At 49.4% G+C, this 21,294-nt stretch overlaps 1 protein-coding gene across 2 annotated transcripts in view; it reads left to right on the plus strand.

Moving 5' to 3' along the window:
- Window positions 1-21,294, plus strand: part of Fbxw4 (F-box and WD repeat domain containing 4) — a 95,685-nt gene that overhangs the window by 70,173 nt on the left and 4,218 nt on the right. The window contains exons 6-9 of one of the 2 annotated variants that reach the window (XR_009057622.1): window positions 6,346-6,411; window positions 18,865-19,005; window positions 19,467-19,608; window positions 19,768-20,237. Coding sequence is in view for 1 of the 2 variants with exons in the window: in XM_057779948.1 (XP_057635931.1) it covers window positions 6,346-6,411; window positions 18,865-19,005; window positions 19,467-19,608; window positions 19,768-19,887 (469 nt within the window). In the remaining variant the exon portion in view is untranslated. Of the gene's footprint in view, window positions 1-6,345; window positions 6,412-18,864; window positions 19,006-19,466; window positions 19,609-19,767; window positions 21,031-21,294 lie in introns of those variants that run through there. The other variant, XM_057779948.1, reaches the window with a different exon arrangement.

Here is a 21,294-nt window from a genome sequence, read left to right on the forward strand (position 1 = left end):
ATGTTGTTTTTTCTTTAAAAAGCTAATGTGTTTTCCCCTTATTTGTTTGTTTTTAAGGCAGTGCCTCACCATGTAGCCCTGGCTATCCTGGAACTCACTACCTAGACCAGGCTGTCTTCCAAGTACTGGGATTAAAAGTGTGAGCTGCCACTCCTGGTTGTGTTTTCCTCTTTTAAAAGTAACATTTGTTAGGGAATATCTGAAAAATAAAGAAAACTTAGGAAAGAATTGCTTATTGCTATTTTGCCCAAGCACAGTCTCTTTAGCATTGTAGTGTGTTTTCTCTTACTCTTGCCTTTTTTTTTTTGTTTAGGCTATTAATTTTTAAAAGATTTATTTATTACATATACAGTGTTCTGCCTGCATGTATGCCTGCAGGCTAGAAGAGGGCACCAGATCTCACTCACTACTGATGATTGTGAGCCACCATGTGGTTGCTGGGAATTGAACTCAGGACCTCTGGAAGAGCAGCCAGTGCTCTTAACTGCTGAGCCATCTCTCCAGCCCCAGGTTATTATTTTTTTTAAATACTTATAGTAATTCTGTGTGTATCCTGCTTTTTCTCTCTTTTTCTACCTATATTCTTTGGGAATATCATTTTAATTCACATTTTTGGTTTTGACCCCTTGAAGGCAAGACATGTCCTTTTCAACTAACCAACCACATATGGAGTTCACTAAACCTCTTTTTAAAAGTGTTGTTGTTGGTGGTGTGGGTGTGTGTGCGCGCGCAGAAGTGTGCAGATGTCATGGACGCATGTAGAGGCTGGAGAACAACCGTCAGGAGTCAGTTCTCTCCTCCCACCTTGTTAGTCAGGGTCTCTATAATTTCTTCTGCTCTGTGGACTTCACACTGGCTGGTTCATCATCATCCTGGTGATTCTATTGCCTCCACCTTGTCATAGGAGTGCTGGGATTAGAGATGTGTATCATTGCATCCATATTTTTAGTGGGTTCCCGGGATGGAACTCAGGTCATTAAAAGTACACAGCCATTTTGCTAGTCCAGATTGGCTGAACTTCTGTCTCCACCCTCTTTTTGAGGTAATTATTCTAGTTTCTGTAAGAAACGAAACTTATATTTATATGCCTAAAACTTTACTGAAACTTCAGACAGGTCTGTTTGTCCTGTTTCCTTTAGTTTGATGAACAAAGTTGTATTTTCTTCTTGAGCACCATGCTCTGCTTCCTCCTAGAGGTGCTTTTCTGGACGGGAGGCTGGCAGTGTGCCCCCCAGGAGACTGGCATTGTGCCCCCCAGGTTGACACAACATACGTCTAGCAGTGGATGTTTCCCTAGTTGCAAGGTGGACATGTGTACCAGAGAGAGAAAATTTCTCTCTCTCTGCCTTTCCCAGACACACCCATTTCTTTTTCTTTTTGTTGCCCGGGGTACTCTGTTGGCTGCATTCCAGGCACCTCACTTCACCTAGAGCCTGCCTCCATCTTTCCCCTTCTTGACTTCTGTTGACCTCCTGTGACCACTTCACTGGTCCTGTCCATGCAATGCTGTCACTGCAGCTCCTGTTCCTGCTTCCCTAGCTGAGTGAGTGTGTGTGACCTTCGCACTGTATTCAAGCTGTGGGATTTGCATGCTGTAATGATGTCAGTGTGGAGGTTAGCAGATGGCAACAGAGCAATGAGACCTGACATGTTCTAATGACTCTCTCCTTCCTATCCTCACTGGCCAAGTCAGTAGAAGGGCAGGGGCTTCCTTGAAGTATTTAAGGAGGGGGCCAAGGGAAATCGGGTGGGGCCCAGGTGCCGATGAGGCCTGTGACCTTTGCTGCTATAATATCAGTGTTTCACAAGCAGGGCGGTTCAGGAACCCACTTGCAGCCCATCAAAAATTGATTTAATTGCAATTTTTCCTCCAATTAGGAGCACTGGAGCCTGACTAATTGGAGTAATAGAGAGTAATAAGGCTCAGATAAAAAGCCTTCCTCTGCTTCCTTTGTATCTTGTGTCAGTGCCTGTCAGAGGTCAGAGAGCTTGCATATTCTATTAGGCAGCCTGGCCTTCATTTGTACAAATTAGTTTACCCAACAGTAATTAAAATGCCAATGCGGGTTGAAGAGAACTGAATACACTTGATGGGCATGCTGGTGAATGATGTGACAGCTCTGGTGGCCTCCCTTGCCAAAGTGTGTCAGCCTGGGCTCAGGCTGCTGGGGCCTAGGCCAGCTGGGTGGCTCTGGCCATCCACGGGCCACAGCTGCTGAGCAAACCACTTCTGCTGCCTGTCTCGGGGCCAGGCTTTTCTTCTTGTCCAGGTAGAACCACGTTCAACTTGTTGATTCATTCACTCAGTCATTCAGGAACTTTGGGGACTTCAGGCAGACACTGTACTTCATTCTGGGAACCAAACAAAATTAACTTGAAGCATAGCTCATATGCATTGTGGGGTGAAGGGTGATCTACTGGATTCTAGAATTAAGAGAGCCAATTCTAGTCCTACTACCTGCTGCTCAGGTGAGTAAGAGGCAAGTTTTATTACCTCCCTGAGCTTTCTAGTCGGTGGGAAATGCTAGTAAAATACTTGCTCAGCACCTTACACCTAGTAGGGACTCAGTAGATTACAATGGTATGGTAATGTATGCTTGTAATCGTGTGCTTGGGAGGCTGGAGGGAGAGGACTAAATTCAAAGCTAATCTAGGCCACATACGAAGATCCTGTCTCTAAACAAATAGTAAGTGAATGACAGTCATTCTCCTGTGTCTGTGAGGGATTGCATTCAGTACTTGTCCCCTAATCAGTACCAAAATCTTTACATGTTCAAGTCCCTTCTTTAATAAATGCACAATAGCCAGCAGGTGGTGTATTCCTGTAATCCCAGCACTTAGTAGTCAGAAACAGGAGGCCTAACAAGTACGATGCTACCCTAAGCTTCATAGTGAGTTCCCAGTCAGCCAGGGCTCTCAAAATCAAAGCAAACATAAGTAAGGGACTGGAAAGGTGGCTCAGTGAGTAAGTACTTGCTGCTTTTGCAGAGGACCAAGGTTTGGTTCTCAGCCTCCACATAGGACAGTTTACAACTGCACGGAACTCCAGCTCCAGGGTTAATGTCCCTTCTTACCCTCCATATTCCTGAATTTTTCTCAACCTTCTGTTCTTCATCTTGCATGCAGGACCCCTAACTTTCTTGATTGGATGGCTTCTGTGTCCACTTGGGCTTTGTGGCCTGTGTGATACCAGACTTGCCTGAGGTAGGGTCAGTGGCAGGTTGAGGGTATGAACAAGGGCTGAGAAATTTTAGGCTAGCTCCTGGCAAGTGCTTTGTTGTTAAAAAGAAAAGATCTTAGCTTATGGAGTCTGAGGGACTTCTTACTTCCCCATCAGTAGATATTGTCGTATGTTGCCGTTCAGGTTTAAATCTTTGATGATTTGGAGAATATTCCTTTAAGAAGCAGAAGGACCAGTTTCACTGGCTGTATAATTGGCTTCTCTAACCCTGTTGGCCTTGAATTCTGGAAGGCCCCTTTCTGGTCAGTTTTATGGATCTGTATTGAGTGCCCTTTGGGCTAAGCACTGTACTAGACATGGGAGTCCATGTGGGCAGTCTCTTAGGAGGAGCCGTGGAAGAGATGCTTGTGTTTGCTTTCATTGAGAATTTTAACAGGCTTGGCATAGGACCCAGCATAGTGACAAATATGTAGCAAATCCAGCATAGACATCAGACTGACCCCAAGCAGGCCAGAGATCAGGACAGGCTTTACATTCAGGAGCAAGGATTGTGGCGCTTAGAGAAGTGGGGGGTTGAGCTGCCAATAAGGCATAACCCCCACCGCATCGCTCTTTCAAAGCATTCTATCTGGACGGTTTGGGGCAGGTGCTGAGTATTGGCAGCCCTGTCTGGGATTGGCCTGGTTCATCTGTTACTAGCATCTTCCTTCAAATGCGGCTAACCTCCTGCTTTTGCCACATTTCCCTAAGGACCATAGGCATTGGGGAGAGGGCAGACAGAAAGCATGGCCACAGCAGTGGGTAGGCATTCCAGGAATGTGGGGCTACATCTATAGCTGGCTCGACTCCTTGACACCCAGGCAGTCCAGGACTGGGACTGTTCCCCAGCTGCTCAAGCTGTCTGCAGTCTGTATGTAGCTCAGCGTTTCTGTTATTAACTCTTAGGCCCTCCTAATGTCAGAAGGACATTCTAGCTTCACAGCACCTAGGCAAAAGGGGAAGGACAGCTTCTGGAGAGAAACACTTATAGTTAGGTGTCTTTTATAGACAACTAAAGAGGTGAGGGGCCTCTTCTTGGTGGCAGATGGTCAGGACCAGGAGTGAATAGGCCAAGCAGAGGACAGGGGTCCCTTGGGAAGGGTCTATACATAACCCCCCTCTTACCCCTGCCCCTTCCCCACCTACTGGGAGGTCAGGCTGCAGGAGTGGCAGGGATTAACTCCAGGCTCCTCCCCAACCTCTCTCTATTGATTTACCTTGAGGCTAATTTAGGCCTGTGGCCAAGAGGTCTAGAGACTTCCTTAAGAGATGTCTGTGTCTGTGCTGGCGCCCTTCACCTGGCCCCAACTCCTCAAAAGTCTGGAGAGCCCAATTGCCTGCTCCAATGATTTCCAAGTAGCTATTGTGTTTTCAGGCCAAGGTAATTGGCTTTACCAGTTATTAATGGGTTACCCCAGAGAGAACATGCAGGAGGAGCCGAGGGTAACACCTCCTGACTCTGTAGTTTAGTTTCTTGCTGTCCAGTGGCAGCTGCCCAGGCTAGGAATGAGGCATGGCAGGAGAGGCTGCCTGGCACGGCCACTTTGTGGTAGAATAACTGCTGGCTGTGCTGTAGATTAAGAGGAAGTTGGGATGCTATCATTTTCCTGGAGGAAGCATTGGAAGCCTGAGCCTCGAGAACCCCAGTGTGTCTTATCTGGCCTTGCTCCAGTTTGGAGATGACAGGTGGGCACTAGTCCATAGTTTCGATAGTAAACCAGCCACCTGGTCAGTGCCTGCCCAGACATTTACCTCGTCAGCAGCTGACAGCTAGCTCCTTGCTTGCTGCACTGTCCAAACCACTACCTCTTTCAGAACCTTCTCTGTAGTACTCTACCTCCTCCTGACACGTTGGGTACAGAAAGTACAGGTGCTGGGCCATGTAGGCCAGTGGGCTGCTTGCCTATATGGTTAACATATCATTAGTGTATCCAGGCTTCCTTCCCCTGTGCAGGACGTGTAGGGACCTGGCCCATCCCTGCCTCAGTGTTTTTTTTTTTTAATTAATTTATTTATTTATTAAAGATTTCTGCCTTCTCCCCACCACCACCTCCCATTTCCCTCCCCCTCCCCCATCAAGTCCCCCTCCCTCATCATCCCTAAGAGTAATCCGGGTTCTCTGCCCTGTGGGAAGTCCAAGGACCACCCAGCTCCATCCAGGTCTAATAAGGTGAGCATCCAAACTGCCTAGGCTCCCACAAAGCCAGTACGTGCAGTAGGATCAAAACCCATTGCCATTGTTCTTGAGTTCTCAGTAGTCCTCATTGTCTATTATGTTCAGCAAGTCCGGTTTTATCCCATGCTTTTTCAGACCCAGGCCAGCTGGCCTTGGTGAGTTCCTGATAGAACATCCCCATTGTCTCAGAGTGTGGGTGCACCCCTCGCGGTCCTGAGTTCCTTGCTCGTGCTCTGTCTCCTGCTTTTGATTTGGACCTTGAGATTTCAGTCCGGTGCTCATTACTGATTGACATGAGGTTTCTTTTCTCTCTTTCTTTCTTCCTTCATTCCCCCACCCCCACCCCAGACAGGGTTTCTCCGTGTAGCCTTGGCTGTCCTGAACCTAGCTCTGTAGACCAGGCTGGCCTTGAATTCACAGAGATCCACCTGCCTCTGCCTCCTAAGTACTAGAATTAAAGGCTTGTGCCACCACCGCCCAACTGGTTTCCCAACTCTTAAACCCTTGTGGAATGTCTCCAGCTGATTGCGGTACCACTTGTCAGTCCCAGTTGGATGTTCCCAGGAGACCTTATGGCCTTGCGCTCTCAAGTCTCAGACAGCTATATCTTTAAGAAGCTCACGGCCTTGGGCTCAGAACTGCACTTCCAGAGATCTGCTGCTACTGTGGTCAGAGGATACGTGGTCCCAGTCCAAACAGCAAGCTCATCTGTGGTTGAACCTGTAGGTCCTGTAGTCAGCCTTGGGAGGTTGCACCCCTCCCCACTACCCACCAAGTTATCTCTCCCTGGCTTCTGTGCTGTGGTACTTCCTCATTCTCTCTCAATGTTTCTTTTTCTGGCTTAACCCCATGATCCCTGGGGAAAGAGCCCTGAATTTCTAGTGTGTAGCCATTTCCGCCACAGGTTCTGACAAGCCAGCTCTAACTCGGCTCTCCTTTTGTTCGGCAGCTCCTTTGTGACAGGAACAGCTTGTTGTGGGCACTTCTCACCTCTGAGGATCTGGGACCTCAACAGGTAAGAGATTCCTAAACCCAGAGAGCATTCAATGGGGGCAGGGGTAGGGCAGCTGGGAGACAAAACAAGAGCTAGCTGCTAACCAGCCCTGTCCCAGTTAGCCCTGCAGTACCACATTGGAGGAGGTGGGGCAGGAACCACACCTAGCCACCCACGGGCAGCTGCAGTGCCTTTCTTGGGAGTTATTTGAGGTTAGCTTGAGGAGATCACCTGTACCAGGTGGGTAATTTCATGTAGAATTGATAGTAACTACTTGGATTTAATATACCTTCTGAAGAGTGCCTGGCTATGTAATCTATCCTCAGAGGGGGATTTTTATGATATAAAAAAATTTCAAAGGTGGCCTACAGAATCTATAAAAAGAGTTGTCTAGAACAATTAAAACACAAGTAGGTTTTCTTTACCGTTGTCCAGTTGGCAAGCTTAATACGTTCTCATTGATTGTCTGTTTATAGTTTTTTTTGGTACCCCACCCCCCGAGACAGGGTTTCACTGTGTAACAGCCTTGGCTGTTTTGGAACTCGCTCTGTAGACCAGGCTGGCCTCAAACTCACTGAGCTGATCCACCTGCCTTCTGAGTGCTGGGATTAAAGGTGTATGCCACCACTGCTGGCTTGGTTTTGTTATTTTTTAACCAAAAACTTTTATTTTGAAATAATATTCTATATTCATAGGAAGTTACAAAATAGACTAGAGGGGTGCTCGTATAACATCTTAAATAACAGAGCATATCAAAAGCAGGAAACTGACACTGGTGTGTCCCATAAACTGTTCTTCTGCCCAGTGCACCTACTACCACAGCCAAGATGTAGACTCTGCCAGGCTTTGGAGGCACGCCTTTAATCCCAGCACTCGGGAGGCAGAGGCACGCAGATCTCTGTGAGTTTGAGGCCAGCCAGGTCTGTAACACAAGTTCCAGGACAGCGAGGACTGTTACACAGAGAAACCCTGTCTTGAAACCCTGCCCCCAAAAGATAAAGATTCATCCTCATACACCCTTCCTAATGGTACCTGCCATCCCTCTCTAACTCCCCACAATCACTTAGATGTTCTTTGTCTCTAATTTTGCTATTTTGAAGATATGATATAAATGGAATTGTATGTTAGCTTTTTGAAAAAAAAATTATGTGTATGGGTGTTTTGTCTGTGTGTATGTCTGTCAGCATGTGCATGCAGTACCTGCAGAATCCATAAGAGGGCGTCAGATCCCCCTGGAACTAGAGGTACAGACAGCTGTAAGCTGCCATGTGGGAGCTGGGAATTGAACCAGTGTCCTCCGGAAGAGCAGCCAGTGCTTTTAACCACTGACCCATTTCTCCAGGCCCTAGTGTGTTACCTTTTTAAGAATAGCTTTTTAGCCGGGCGGTGGTGGCGCACGCCTTTAATCCCAGCACTCGGGAGGCAGAGGCAGGTGGATCTCTGTGAGTTCGAGACCAACCTGGTCTACAAGAGCTAGTTCCAGGACAGGTCTCGAAAAACCAAAAAAAAAAAAAAAAAAAAAAAAAAGAATAGCTTTTTAATGTTGGAAATGGTGGCACATACCTTTAGTCCCAGCACTAGAGAGGCAGAGGCAGGCAGATCTTTGTGAGTGCAAGGCCAGTGTGATCTGCATAGTAAATTCCAAGCCTGCCAAGGCTACACAGTGAGACTGTCTCAAAAAAACAAGTGAAAAAACAAAGATTTTTTTTCTTAGAAAACTCAGCATATTCCACACGTCCTACAGACATATACATAGCAGCACCATTCCTTTGGACCACTGAGTATATAGTCCACGTGCAGACACACCCAAGTCTCTCCCTGTTCAAGAACACACACCCATTCAGGGACTTGCGAGTTGTTTTCACAGTTGGACAACCGCAGATAAAGCTGCTGTCTAGGAGTCTGTGCATAGCTTCATGTGGGCGTACATTTTCATTTCTCTAGGGGAAATGCCAAGAAAGTCAATTGCTTAGATTTGTTTTTTGTTTTTTTGAGACAGGATTTCTCTGTGTAGCTTTGGAGCCTGTCCTGGAACTCTAGACCAAGCTGGCCTCGAACTCATAGAGATCCACCTGCCTCTGCCTCCCGAGTGCTGGGATTACAGTTGTGTGACATTTTATTTTAGATTGTTTTAATAACTACCCAACATTTTATTTTAGATTGTTTTAATAAGTGCATGTTTAGTTTTTTTTACTTACCAAACTTTTCTCAGCACATCTTTATCATTCCACATTTCCACCATGATACAAGGTATCTGGTTTTCTTTACATCTTGACCAGTTTTCCTAGTGCCACTGTTTTTATTTGCTGTTCTAATAAGTGTGATGCTATGATTTTGACTTGGGTTTCTCTGATGTTGAACATGTGTTCATGTGCTTATCTACCATCTGTCTATCCTGTTTACATGCTAGCTCATGTCCATGGTCCATCACATTGCTTTTCTATTATTGAGTTTTGAGCTTTATGTAGTCTAGACATTAGTCCTTTGTCAAATGTTATAAATATTGTCAAATTTACAAGTATCTTCTCCTAATCTGGACTTTGTCTTTTTTTTTTTTTTGATTTTTCAAGACAGGGTTTCTCTGTATCTTTGGAGCCTGTCCTGGAACTAGCTCTTGTAGACCAGGCTGGCCTCGAACTCACAGAGATCCGCCTGCCTCTGCCTCCCGAGTGCTGGGATTAAAGGCGTGCGCCACCACCGCCCGGCTGGACTTTGTCTTTTTGTCCTTTTAATTTAATGTCTTCTGCAGAACAAATTTTTACTATTTATGTGTATGTGTTTTATCTACATGTATTTGTCTGGACACCACGTATGTGCTTGTTGCCTGCAGAGGCCAGAAGTGGGTGTTGGATCCCCTGGAACTGGAGTTACAGATGGTTGTGAGCTGCCATGTGGGCGCTGGGAACAGAATCTGGATTCTTTGGAAGAACAGCCAGTGTTCTTAATTATTGACCAGTTCTTTAACCTTCAAACTTTAAATTTTGATCCAGTCTAAATTACTGATTTTTCCTGTAATCAGCTGTGACACCTGAAACTTCAGCTGAGGGAGGGGCTGCCTCTTTCCTGTCTTTCACGCTGTTGCTCTAGCTCTGCCCCTCTCCTTTCCTCCTCCCAAGGGAAGAAGGGAGAAGCCACAGATGGTCTTTCTGAAGTGTGTGCCCACAGCTGGTCTGCCTAGGTGATTTCTCAGCACAAGACTGATGACCATCTGAGAACTGGGCGGGTGCTCAGCATCTCCCCAGACTACACTGCCTTTCTAGTCAGCTTTGAGGGCCGGAATTCCATCTCTTTGAGATTTGCTTCCTGAATCTATGAGCTTGGACAAGAAGAAAGCTGAATCCCTCTCTCCTGAAGAGCAGGCCTCTGGGTATCTGTGACCTGTTCTTGCCCTTCTAGGGCCTTCTTCTTCCCAGACCCCCCATTTCAGTCCCTTAGTTGTTCTTCATAAAACAGAGTTTATCTATTGACTGTAGCTTTGGGCTCTAAGTAATGAAAATAAAATTCAAACAGATCAATTAGGAATGGAATTATGGCCAGGCAGTGGTGGCACAGGCCTTTAATCCCAGCACTCGGGAGGTATAGGCAGGCAGATATCTGTGAGTTCGAGGCCGGTCTGGTCTACAGAGTGAGTTTCATGACAGGCTCCAAAGGTACAGAGAAATCCTTTCTCAAAAAAACAAAACAAAAAACAACACACGAGAGAATGGACTTATGATTGGAGAGGACAAAGAGCCCAGAAGGTGGTGTGGGGTTAGTGGCCCACACCACGAGGACCCTTGGCCGTTCCAGTCATGCTTGCTGTGTCCCTGCATTCAGGCTTGTTTCGAACAGTGCCACCAACTCCTAAGGTAGCACTCAGAAGCAGAAGGAAGACTTTCTAGAGCCATCTTCACAGTACCGCAGAGATTTCTTCTTACATCCAAAATGTCCAAAGTCTCACCCTAAACACACCCTGGTGAGGGACAAGGGAGGCACCATTAAGCTTTGCCTCTTTGGCCTGAGAGAAGAGCCAGCCTCTCCTGCACACATTGGTACTGGCAGAGAGAAAGGCAGGTGCTGCAGACCTGGGCTTTGGTTAACAGGAAAGGATGTAAGCAGTGGGCCAGTGGTCTGTGGAGCTGGGCTCACACTGGCTTCAGGACCATTGTTACCTTTAATTCTCTGAATCAGTCCCTCTGAGCACTGGCCAGTCCAAGTGTGGTCTCATGTGAGATGGGTCTTACCTTCCTCACTTTAGATCTACGTTTGTGGGGCTGGAGAGATGGCTCAGTAGTTAAGAGCATTGGCTGACTTTTTTTCAAAGGACTCAGGTTCGATTTCCAGAAACCACATGGTGGCTCCCAACCATCTGTTACATCAGTTCCTAGGGTATCTGACAACCTCTTCGGGCCTCTGAGGACATCAGCTAGGTATTCATGTGGTGCACAGACATACATGCAGGCAAAACACCAATGCACATAAAAATGTATTTACTTTTGTCAATTCATTTGGTGGTCACATCACCCATTGCCAGCTAAACTAAAACTTCTAGGGCTCCTGTGGTTTTGTGTCCTGAAGCTGTTGGCATCTGGCACGTTGTTGAATTTGTTCTCATGAATTTATTCTGTAGAACGGACACCAGTCCTTCCCCCTTGAGATTAAGGCTGAGGCAGAAGGAACCCTCTCTCATGGGGCTATGTGCTGGGACCAGAGGGAGCTGAGGGAGCCCTGGTTGTGTGGCTTGAGGCTCACACTCCAGAACTACATTGCCACTTACCAGCTTCAATTGGGGCCTCGCTAGACTTTGCTTTGCACATTGGGGACTGAAAATGAGAATCCACTGTTCCCAACTCTCAGGAATAGTTATGATTAAATAACTATGAAGAAAGGCCCATTGCCAACACCTGCATCCTTTGCCGTCTCCCACAGCACTGAACAGTTCATGAAGACCTGACCTCTCAAGTCACAGGAAACCTGTGGCTGCCACCAGTGGCAGGAGAGGAAGCTGCTGGCCACAGCACAGAGCAGGGTGTGGCCAGTGCGACTGTGGTCCACGGATGGGCACTGTGTCAGCAGTTTCAGCTTCAGTTAGTCATAGAGTTGGGGCTCACGTACCATCCCCTCTGCCTGGGCCCTGCTTTGGGAGGGGGATCTGGGTACACCACCATGGCTTAGCAGAATCTCAAAGTTAGATGATCTGTGGGTGTGGTGTTGCTTGCCTTTTAATCCCACCATCTGGGAGGTTGAGGCAGGTGGATCTCTGTGAGTTTGAAGCCAGCCTGGTTTACATTGTGAGTTCCAGAACAACCAAGGCTACATAGAGAGTCCCCACCTCAACAAAACAAACAAACAAGGTTGGATGATCTTTGAGCTGCCTCCTGTTGCCTTGGAGGGGACTTAGGATCAGGATGGAGTTCTAAAGGACTGGCTCTGTGAATATCATTCTATGAAATCTCTAGACCTCATCAACCCCAAACACTGACACTTTACTGAACTCAAAATGAACCCAAATAAGAATGGGCACAAGACAACTAAGGTTCTGGGTTGCTCTGGAATCAAATGAGATATTGTCACTGCGTTCTCTGGCCAGCTTCTGGGCTCTCTGCATGTGACAGGGCCACCCTAGGTATCATATGGCATTGCCTCCTCTCTAGCCCCAGACTGTCCTCGTCACCCATGGGAAGAACCAGACCTTGTGCAAACATTTGCCCTGTGTCCAGGACACAGGTTGGAGAACTGAGATGGCAGGGGGTGAGGAGGTGCCCTGGTGGGAGGAAATAGATGGCCAGGACAACTTTGGAGCTGTCTTTCCTAAAGAAGCCAAGCAGATAATAAAGCCATGTAGAAAACAGGATTAAGGTAATGAACAGGCAGGACCAAGTTTGATCTTTCAATAACACCAAAGCCTGACTGACAGGCAATCTGCAAGGTGGAGTGGTATTGCCGGCAGGACGCTGGCTGGGCGGAATGCAGTGCTGGCTGGCTGCTTTGCTTTTAACCTGTCACTGCCGAAACCTGAGCATGGCGTGAATTTTCTTTTATGTGTGTGCTGATTTGGGGGGTGGGGGACTCTCAGCATCTGGGCTACCCTCAGGTGATGGTGGGGGCTGGGACACCCAGGAGGTGCAGCTTCCCACCGGGCACAGGTCCTGCCATCTTTAGAACTGTTGCCACGTTCATCTCTCAGGTACCTACCCCAAGCATCCAGTACTGAACTTAGACTGCCCAGAGATCCCTTTCAGGGTACTCAGGGGCTAAGCAGGGAAGGGGTGAGGAAGGACTGGCTAGAGCTTGCCTGTCCTATCTCCTTTTTGGCCTTTTCCTCTGTTGGAACAGCACTGTAAGTTAAGCCCAAGGAGAGGGGATTGCCAGTGAGGAAGCTGGGGCCCCTCACTCAGCCCCAGGTGCATAGGACCCAGTATCTGACAGCTGATGATCTTCAGGCCCAGTGTTCAATCCTCAAGTGCAACAACTCCCAGTGACAGCCGACCACTGAAGGAGTCTCGTCAGGTTTCGAGGAACTATACCAAAGCCCCCTAGTCCTAAGCTCGAAGCTTAGAGAAATCCAAGTGTACCTTATGTCTTCTCTCTGCATGTCAACAAGACACTTGGGTAGTCATGGGGGTAGGGGGGTGCCAGGTGTTGACTGTGTGCACACACCTCCCAGCTACTGGAGGCCTAGTAGGTCTGAGTGTCCTCCGTCATCTTCCACCACCATGGGCCTGCTGTTGTTACAGGATTTGCATTTTCTACCAAGGGGCATTTGAGCTGGATCTAGCAGTGGTCACTAAGAGGAGAACACTCTGGGGATTGGGGACAGATATAAGCTACAGGATGGAGAAGCCTGACTCCAGACCTGAAGGTGTCACGGGGGTCCAGCTATTGGCCCTGAACCATGCTGGGGACTGTGAAGTAGGAAGCAGGTAGAGGGCTTTTGGTGACTTCACTGTTGCCGAGGCACTGAGCCCTCTGCCACTGCCATCTTGCAGGTTTGCATCCACACGCACAGATCTCTGTGTGTCCCTAAGGGCAGGGTCATCCCTGTTCTGTTATGCTTTTATTTCTATCTTGAAGCTACTGAGTCTCTTAGCCAGGGAAAGGGCAGAATGGGTTTCCCACATTCTTAGGCTTTGCTCAGGGCAACCCCATGCCCTAAGGGAACCTAGGTCAGCACCAGTAGTGTCCCTCACAAAGCTCTCCCTGATCTGTCACCATGGCCTCTTCCACCAGGTACTGAGCTACCTGGTCGGCCCCAGGCATGTTGGGAATGGAACTTCGTCTTGCGCTAAGCACAGGGTCTGAATATAGGGCATTCGTTAACAGCCAAATGGCAGGGGCTCATGGATGGAGATGGCAGCTGTGGTCATCACAGGCTGGTGTGCTGAGGACATCATGCATGCCCCATTCCACCCAGATGTGGCTTTGTCTCCCCTGGCCTTCCTCTGCCCCGCCCCGCGCAGGGGCCTGGCCTTCAGTCAGGGTGATTACGGGACTGCCCCTCCTGAAAGTACCTGCCTTCTCCTTTGAAAGTATTACTGACAGCCTTTTCATTCTCTTGTTTCTTTACTTCTTTAAGGAACCCTGTAATTTCTTATTCTTTTTCCCCCTTTGCTTTTGCTTTCTTGTCCTCGCTGTCCCCCTGAACTCTTTGAAATTGGCTCTCTGCCTGCTGACACCAAACTGATACTTTGCGTTTCACTTCTCCTTATCCCTTTATGGCAACAGATGTTGAAATTTTGTATCCTTTTATCTGCCCGGCTGCCCTTTCCTGTAATTACGTCGCCTTGTTAGCAGTACAAAGTGGGCTGCCTGGCTGCCTGGCCTTTGAGCCATTGTGTCTGAACACGTGTGCTCTGGTGGGTGCTGGAGGGGATGCATGCTCACACATATACATGTGACAGACACTGTGTGCCCCCTCCCTCTGACATAGCAGGGACAGTGAGTTTCAGCACCGTCCTCACATCACCACTGTTGGGTTTGAAATCTGGGGCAGGTGGCTCAGTGGGCAAAGGTACTTGTCACTGAGCCTGACAACTTGAGCTTGATCCCCAGGAGATAAGTGACTCCTTTAAATTGCTCCTTGATTTCCATAAGCACAACCTTTTCAAGAGATGTTTGGGGAAGAACACCCCCCACCTTTTTAAATTTGGGGTGTGTTCCTTTGATTCTCTTAGTAGAGGACCAGACCCTTAGGCACCTGAGGTACAGAGACCTGCAAAGTACAAGAGAGGACCTGAAGATGAACCTTGTATCTGCTGGGGCTGGGCTGGGCTTGCAACCAACTAGACCCTCCCGTTCCCACAGAGGCAAGTCAGAGGTCCCTTGACGAGTGGCAGGGCCCAATCACCTACAGAGGACAGTGAGAGACCAAGACAGATACCGTACAGGTGCTCCATTGTTGCAGGAGAAAATGGCAGACTTGGAGGCTTAAAAGAACACAAAATTAAGCTGGGCTTGATAGCACGCCTTTAATTCCAATATCAGGAGGCAGAGGGCAAGCGGATCTCTTGAATTTGAGGTCAGCCTGGTCTAAAGAGTGAGTTCTGGGACAGCCAGGGCTACACAGAGAAACCCTGTGTCAAATAAATAAATAAATAAATAAATAAATAAATAAATAAAATAAATTGGGGGTGGGGGCAGGGAGAGACCTTGGGCCTATTGTAAGGAGCACACAAGCCAGCATGTGTGAAACACTCAGTGTAGGTAGTGCCTGCCAGACTCAACTATGTGAGCTGCTACAGAGGTAACAGCTACTTGGCCACCATGAGACCTATACGCCGTCTCTATCCCTATCAGGATACCACCAGGCTGGGGTTGCCATTCAGCTTGTATCCTGTCTTCCTGGTATGTGACTTGAAGGTATTTCCTCAGTGGCTTTGGCTTCTTTATTCACAATCAGAGGGCTGATTTTATGCATCCACAGGTCTCTGAGGGCTGGGCACCGACACTGCCATGGGCCCCCTCACACTGCCAAGCCTCTAGCCGAATCAGATGGTCAGCCTCATTACCTTTGTCATTGCCTGTCACAGTCCCATCATTAACGAAAGAATTACCCAGTCCCCTCACCCCAAAATGTCTGTTTATCCTTCTAGAACATTCTTTTTTCTATCTTGTTGTTAGCTGAGTATAAATTTAGACTTTTCTCCCTCACTGGACAGTGTCTCCTTCATAGTGCGGCTCACATCTCCCTGTAGTTTCTGCTAAAGCACAATTCCTTTGCATGTAGATGGTCCTTGGTTAATGGTTACAGGAGGGAGAGAAGGAAAATGGTCAGTGACCCCTGAGCCTGCTTTAACTTACAGGCCATTTGCCCTTAGACAGAAGAGATAAACTGCTTGTCATACTTGAGTCTCAAAACTGCAGTTACTGTCCAGGGTAGCACATGGCAGAGAGGCTGGCACTTCCGGGAAGCGGAGTGCACACGTGCTCCAGCCAAGCAGACGTCAGTGTTACAAGTAGCTGGGAAAGCTGTGAGGGCCACAGCGTGCGGCACTGCGGGCTGGAAGCCTCAGAATAGTCCTGTGAGAGGCCTGTGGCGAGTGTGTGGGCCAGAGGAGGTGTAAGCACTAAGAGTGAAGTAGGGCATGGTGTTGAGACGCTGGAGGGGCAGGGGAATGCCTGTGTCAACTGGGCCAGAGTGGCTGGTGGCAGTACATTATTGAATTTTCTCCCTCCTGGTCAGCAGGGTAAGCCAGGCTCAGGAGACCTGCTTTCGTTTCTGAGAGACCCTTCAGGGATGTGGTCCTGCACAGGTACCAGAGGCCTCCTGTGGCACTCCGACTTAGCCTGTCTCATTCATCAGGCTCACTCTGCAGGCTGCTCCATCTGTCTTTATCTTTTCCTGGGTGGAGAGAGAATTGCTGGAGTCAGGCTCAGGAGGCTAGGGTGTGGAGGTCTGCGGCCCTCAGCAGCTCCTGGAGGCCTATGCTTTGTCTGCAAGAGTTGGAAGGAAAGGGACTTTTTTTGTCTGGCTCTCTAGAGTGACAAGCCCAGTTCTTGCTCCTGTCTTGGCCTGGGGCTGAGTGTCAGCCCTGTTCCCACACAAGTTGTGGGACAGCCAAGGCTCTACGCACACCACCCCGTTTTGCCCCCTACAGTGAGAGGCCGAGAAGCATTCTTAACATTCTTTCCAGAGAAAAGGGGTGAAATGTCTGAATTTGGGGTCACCACGTTATACAAATTGCAATCTAATCGTTTTTAAAAGAACACACTTGCAGCGAGAAAAGCAGCGCAGGAGGGGTGAGGAGACAGAAGCTGTCTGGGCTATTGTTGGCCCAGTCTCTCTCCATCACAACAGTTAAGCTACAGTTTTCTACTTCAATTGGGGCTGGGGTGGGAACATGAAGGGCCCATGGTGCCATTTCTGTTTGTTTTCCCAAATCAAAGCCGCAGCAGGGCTCCTGTGGCACTGCTGGGCTACTATTAGGAGAGACAGGCCATTTCCCAGGGCCTGGTGTGTCCGCTGATGCTCTGAACTTAGCCTTGTGGTGCTATACAACAGAGCTCCGAGGCTCCAAGGCCAAAGAAATCGTTATCTTTTTATTGGTGGTTTAAAGTGTGTGTGGCCACTTGAGTCCCAGAGAAAGTAAAGCAGAAACTTCTCAGGCTGGGGCAGGCAGATGAAGGGCTGGGCCTTTGGGTCTCCCCCAGGCCCCTTGGGCTGTGCTGTATTTGGTGGCTGCTTGGGCAGTGGACAAGATCCAGATTGGTGGCGGCTCAATCTGGAAGTGGCCCCTCTCACTTCTGAGCACCAGCAGTGGGTACCCAGCTCTGACTCTCTCAGAATCCCAGAAACAAGGTGGGCAGGCAGAGGGGGCTCTCCTGGGCTCCACCCCTACAGCCAGTCTTTCATCTTCTATTTCAAACAAACATGAAATTACTTGCATAGATTAAAGGGGAGAGCGAGCTCCTCAATCACTCCTTACAGCCTCACTAATGGAGTGGGCAGGGCCCCAAAATCTGGAAAGGAGAGAGAGAACTGAGGGGCTCCCACCTGGTGTACACAAATCCAAGTCTACCTTTGAGAAGGGACCCCCCCCACCTCCCCCGGCTGTCATAGTTGGTGGCTGCTCTAGAAGGGCAGGGTCTCTCTAGGAGCAAGGCCGAGTGGTCTGTAGCAGACACCGACCTGGGGAGATGTCTCCCGGTCCCCTAGGAGCCCCTGACAGACTCCCACCCTAGGCCACTGCATAACTTGGAAAGGTGGCTGACACAGTGTGCCAGCTTAGGACTCAACCCTTCAGTGGATAGCAGTAGGGTTCCTTGGCGGGCTTCATGGTGCTCACAGTGGACAGCTAAACAGGTAAAGAGAGAGCCCCAGCCTCCTCCTTCAATGCTTTTTAAGATGGCTACCTTTTAGGGGAGTAGGCTAAGTGAGAGTCTGAGTGATGGGGACAGCCTGGAGCTGAAGTCTACGTTTAGACACATGACTGGCGGCCCAGCCTGCTTCAAGCCCTTTGTGAGACACTGCTCAGGCCAAAGTTGTTCTTCTGAGTCAGTGAAAATCCCCTTGTGCCCCATGCCCAGGCCTCTTACCTGTACATGCCTGAGATGTGTGCATGGCCTGTTACTCCTGTCATACCATGAAGGAGAGCCGTGGACAGGAAGCTGAGGCACTGGGCCCAGAAGGTGCCTCTTCTTATTTCCTCCACACATTCTGCAGAAACTCAATACATCCACCATTCCCGGCCATAAGGATTAGCTGGTGCACTTGATGTTGAGGGGCAGTTGCTAGGGCCAAGAGGCCCCCCTACGTGGTTGCTAGGGGTCTGGCATGGGGTGAGAGGTCTGCCCACTGCCGCGGTCACGGAGGGAATTACACAGTCACAAAGAAATTGTTCTTCTCAGTAATCTGGTCTCGGCCACCGGGTGGGGTACGGGTGGGGGAGCAGGCTGGAGCCCAGCAGGCTGGGGGCTGTGATCACAGAGGCGTGCTAGCCCTGGGCTGGGGGCCAGAGACCGAGAACACCAGGGACCAGCACACTAAGCTGCTTTCTCAGCTATTTCTGCCGCTGGACACAAAGGTGTTTACTTGTTTTAACATCTCCTGGGACTGCCCTTTCTCCCTTTGTGTGGTCTTTATCCCCAGTAAGGTTTGAGCCCCAGATTACAGTCAGGAATTAAGGCACTGGTCTCAGGCTGCTCAGAACTGCATGACCTGCCAGATGAAGGAGTATAAAGTAACCAAGTGTGTGCTTGTGAGGGGGGCTGACCTCTTCAGCAAGACCCATTCATAGTCCCAGAGGGAGCAGGCAGCCAGCATGCAGGTGTGATGGAGGAGGGTTGCTGTGTCTTTGCCCTACTGAGCCTTCAGCTAGGAGCTGGGATACTGGGGGAGGGCTGGGCAGTTTGCTACTTGGAGGTTCAGTGGCTAGGCATCTTCTCTTCAGCACTCCCAGGTGATGGAGACCTATATGTTCCCAAGACCAGATGCCTTTTGCAAGGCCTGGCCAAGGTGGGCCGCCTTTCACTTTATGCCCTTCTTTTCTCCCTTAGTGGACAGCTGATCACACATCTGGGCAGTGATTTTCCCCCAGGGGCCGGGGTGTTGGATGTCATGTATGAATCCCCTTCTACACTGCTGTCCTGCGGTTATGACACCTATGTTCGCTACTGGGACCTCCGCACAAGTGCCCGGTGAGTGTGCTGGATGGGTGGAACTTTTTAGTCCTGGGTTGGCCAGGGCAGGCAGAGAGAGCCTGTCAGCAAGGTCGTAGTAGTTCAGGTTCTCTACCCTTAGGCAGCTCTCTCTGCTCAGTGTGGCCTGGGAGACAGAGAAGGGCAGACCTTTTTCAGAGCCTCAACAAGTCAGCAGGGAACTTTTCCCTGGCATTCTCTCTCAGACCTTGTGAGGCCTGTGTGTGTCTCTCACGGATCCTACGTCAGGTAGTCTACCAGGAGGACGTAGATGAGGACAGGGAGGCTCACAGGAGGCCTCTGCAGAGGCGCCCTTCTCCATTAGGGTTGCTTGTGAAAGAAGCCAGTGAGTCAGGCTTCACACTACTCCAGCCCATAGGCCTCCCTAACCTGTCTCCATCCCTGGGGAAGCTGGGCTGGAGGGAGGGCACCTGCCTGTACCACTCTCTCTTCCTGGACAGGAAATGTGTCATGGAGTGGGAGGAGCCCCACGACAGTACCTTATACTGCCTGCAGACAGATGGCAACCACCTGCTGGCCACAGGTTCCTCCTACTATGGTGTTGTGCGGCTGTGGGACCGGCGCCAGAGGGCCTGCCTGAACGTAAGTGTCCCTACCAGCACAAGACCCGCTGTGGGTCGCGTTGGAGGTCGGTTGCAGCTATGGTACATGTCCCTGTTTCACTGGGTCTGGGTCTCCTGAGTTGGGGTACCCCATTTCTCAATTGAGACACTCTTCCCATTCCTCTGCCCTCCCTCCCAGGCCTTCCCGCTGACGTCGACTCCGCTCAGCAGCCCTGTGTACTGCCTGCGACTCACCACCAGGCATCTCTATGCTGCGCTGTCCTACAATCTCCACATCCTAGACTTTCAGAACCCATGACCAAGCGCCCTGCTTCTGGGCCGGGCAGATCAGCTTCTCAGGGACCTCTCTTGCCTGGCAGGTGAAGTGATTGACACCGCACCCTCTTCCCAGTCCTGCTTCGCTTCTGGACCTATGGCCACAGTGCCCTGGCACCTGAAGCACTGCCTCCTGGACACTGGGGCTGACTCTGATGTAGGCCCTCCCAGTACCCGTGGTCTTAGGAGAATGGACCTGAACTCCAGTGTTTACAACAGGGCCAGCATAAGGTCCTGGGCTGGCGAGGCCCAGCCTGTCCCCGAGCCCTGTATAGCACTACAGCAGCCTACAGAATGAGGTGAGGGGCTCCCACATCCCAGCTAGAAAGACAGGTGAGTTGCTGGAACTTTTGCAAGTACCAGCTGTCTCCTCAGTCAGGTCTCAACTTTGGCCAGCTTCTTGAAACTGAGGTACTAGCCTGGTTTTGTTTTGAAACTAAGAAAAGGGACAAAGGACACCTGTCAGTTCGGCCTTCTGGGCTAGCCATTCCTCAGGCCAGCTGTGACAAACATGCTATATGATTTTAATTTCTGTAAAAATAAAATCTGGGGGCTGGAGAGATGGCTCAGGGGTTAAGAGCATTGAGGCCCTGAGTTCAATTCCCAGCAACTACATGGTGGCTCACAGTCATTTGTAATGAGATCTAGTGCCCTCTTCTGGCCTGAAGACATACATGCAGACAGAACACAGTATACCTAATAAATAAGTAAATCTTAAAAAATAATTAAATCCCAGCACTTGGGAGGCAGAGGCAGGCGGATCTCTGTGAGTTCGAGACCAGCCTGGTCTACAAGAGCTAGTTCCAGGACAGGCTCCAAAACCACAGAGAAACCCTGTCTCGAAAAACAAAAAAAAAAACAACAACAAAAAAATTAAAATCAAAGCAAATCTGGTTGTTTACAGATCTGGTTAGGTCATCCTAGGAGGCCCCAGGAAGGCAGAAATCATATTTAAACTCAGAAATGTGTACAGCGAAGGACAAAACCATGGCTCTGTGTCCTCAAGGTTTCTTTTCTTCCACCTCTTTGGGGTGTGGACAAGGGACTGTGGCTGTTAACCTGCTGTCACCTGTGGTGACCTTTCATTCACCACACACACCTTTGACAACCTGTAACCTTGCTCACTTCAAGCACAGTGTTGTAACATTCTGTGCTGTTTCCAGGACTGCTAGATGTTTTCAACTTCCCTTTTGCTCACATCCACCTCAGGGGAGTTTTTCCTGGGCCACCTGTATAGGGCAAGTACGGCAAGCCTAGCCCTGCTCTCCCCTTTAGCTGGAAGGTGGGGACGGAAGGCTCCAGGATGGGGAGGGTGGGGGAGGTTGCCACACCAGCGCCTTCCTTGGGAAGACCAGGGTGCCCGAGGACAGGCAACATACAGCAATGAATA

This window comes from Chionomys nivalis, chromosome 8, assembly GCF_950005125.1.
Source record: "Chionomys nivalis chromosome 8, mChiNiv1.1, whole genome shotgun sequence".
Lineage (NCBI taxonomy): Eukaryota > Metazoa > Chordata > Mammalia > Rodentia > Cricetidae > Chionomys > Chionomys nivalis.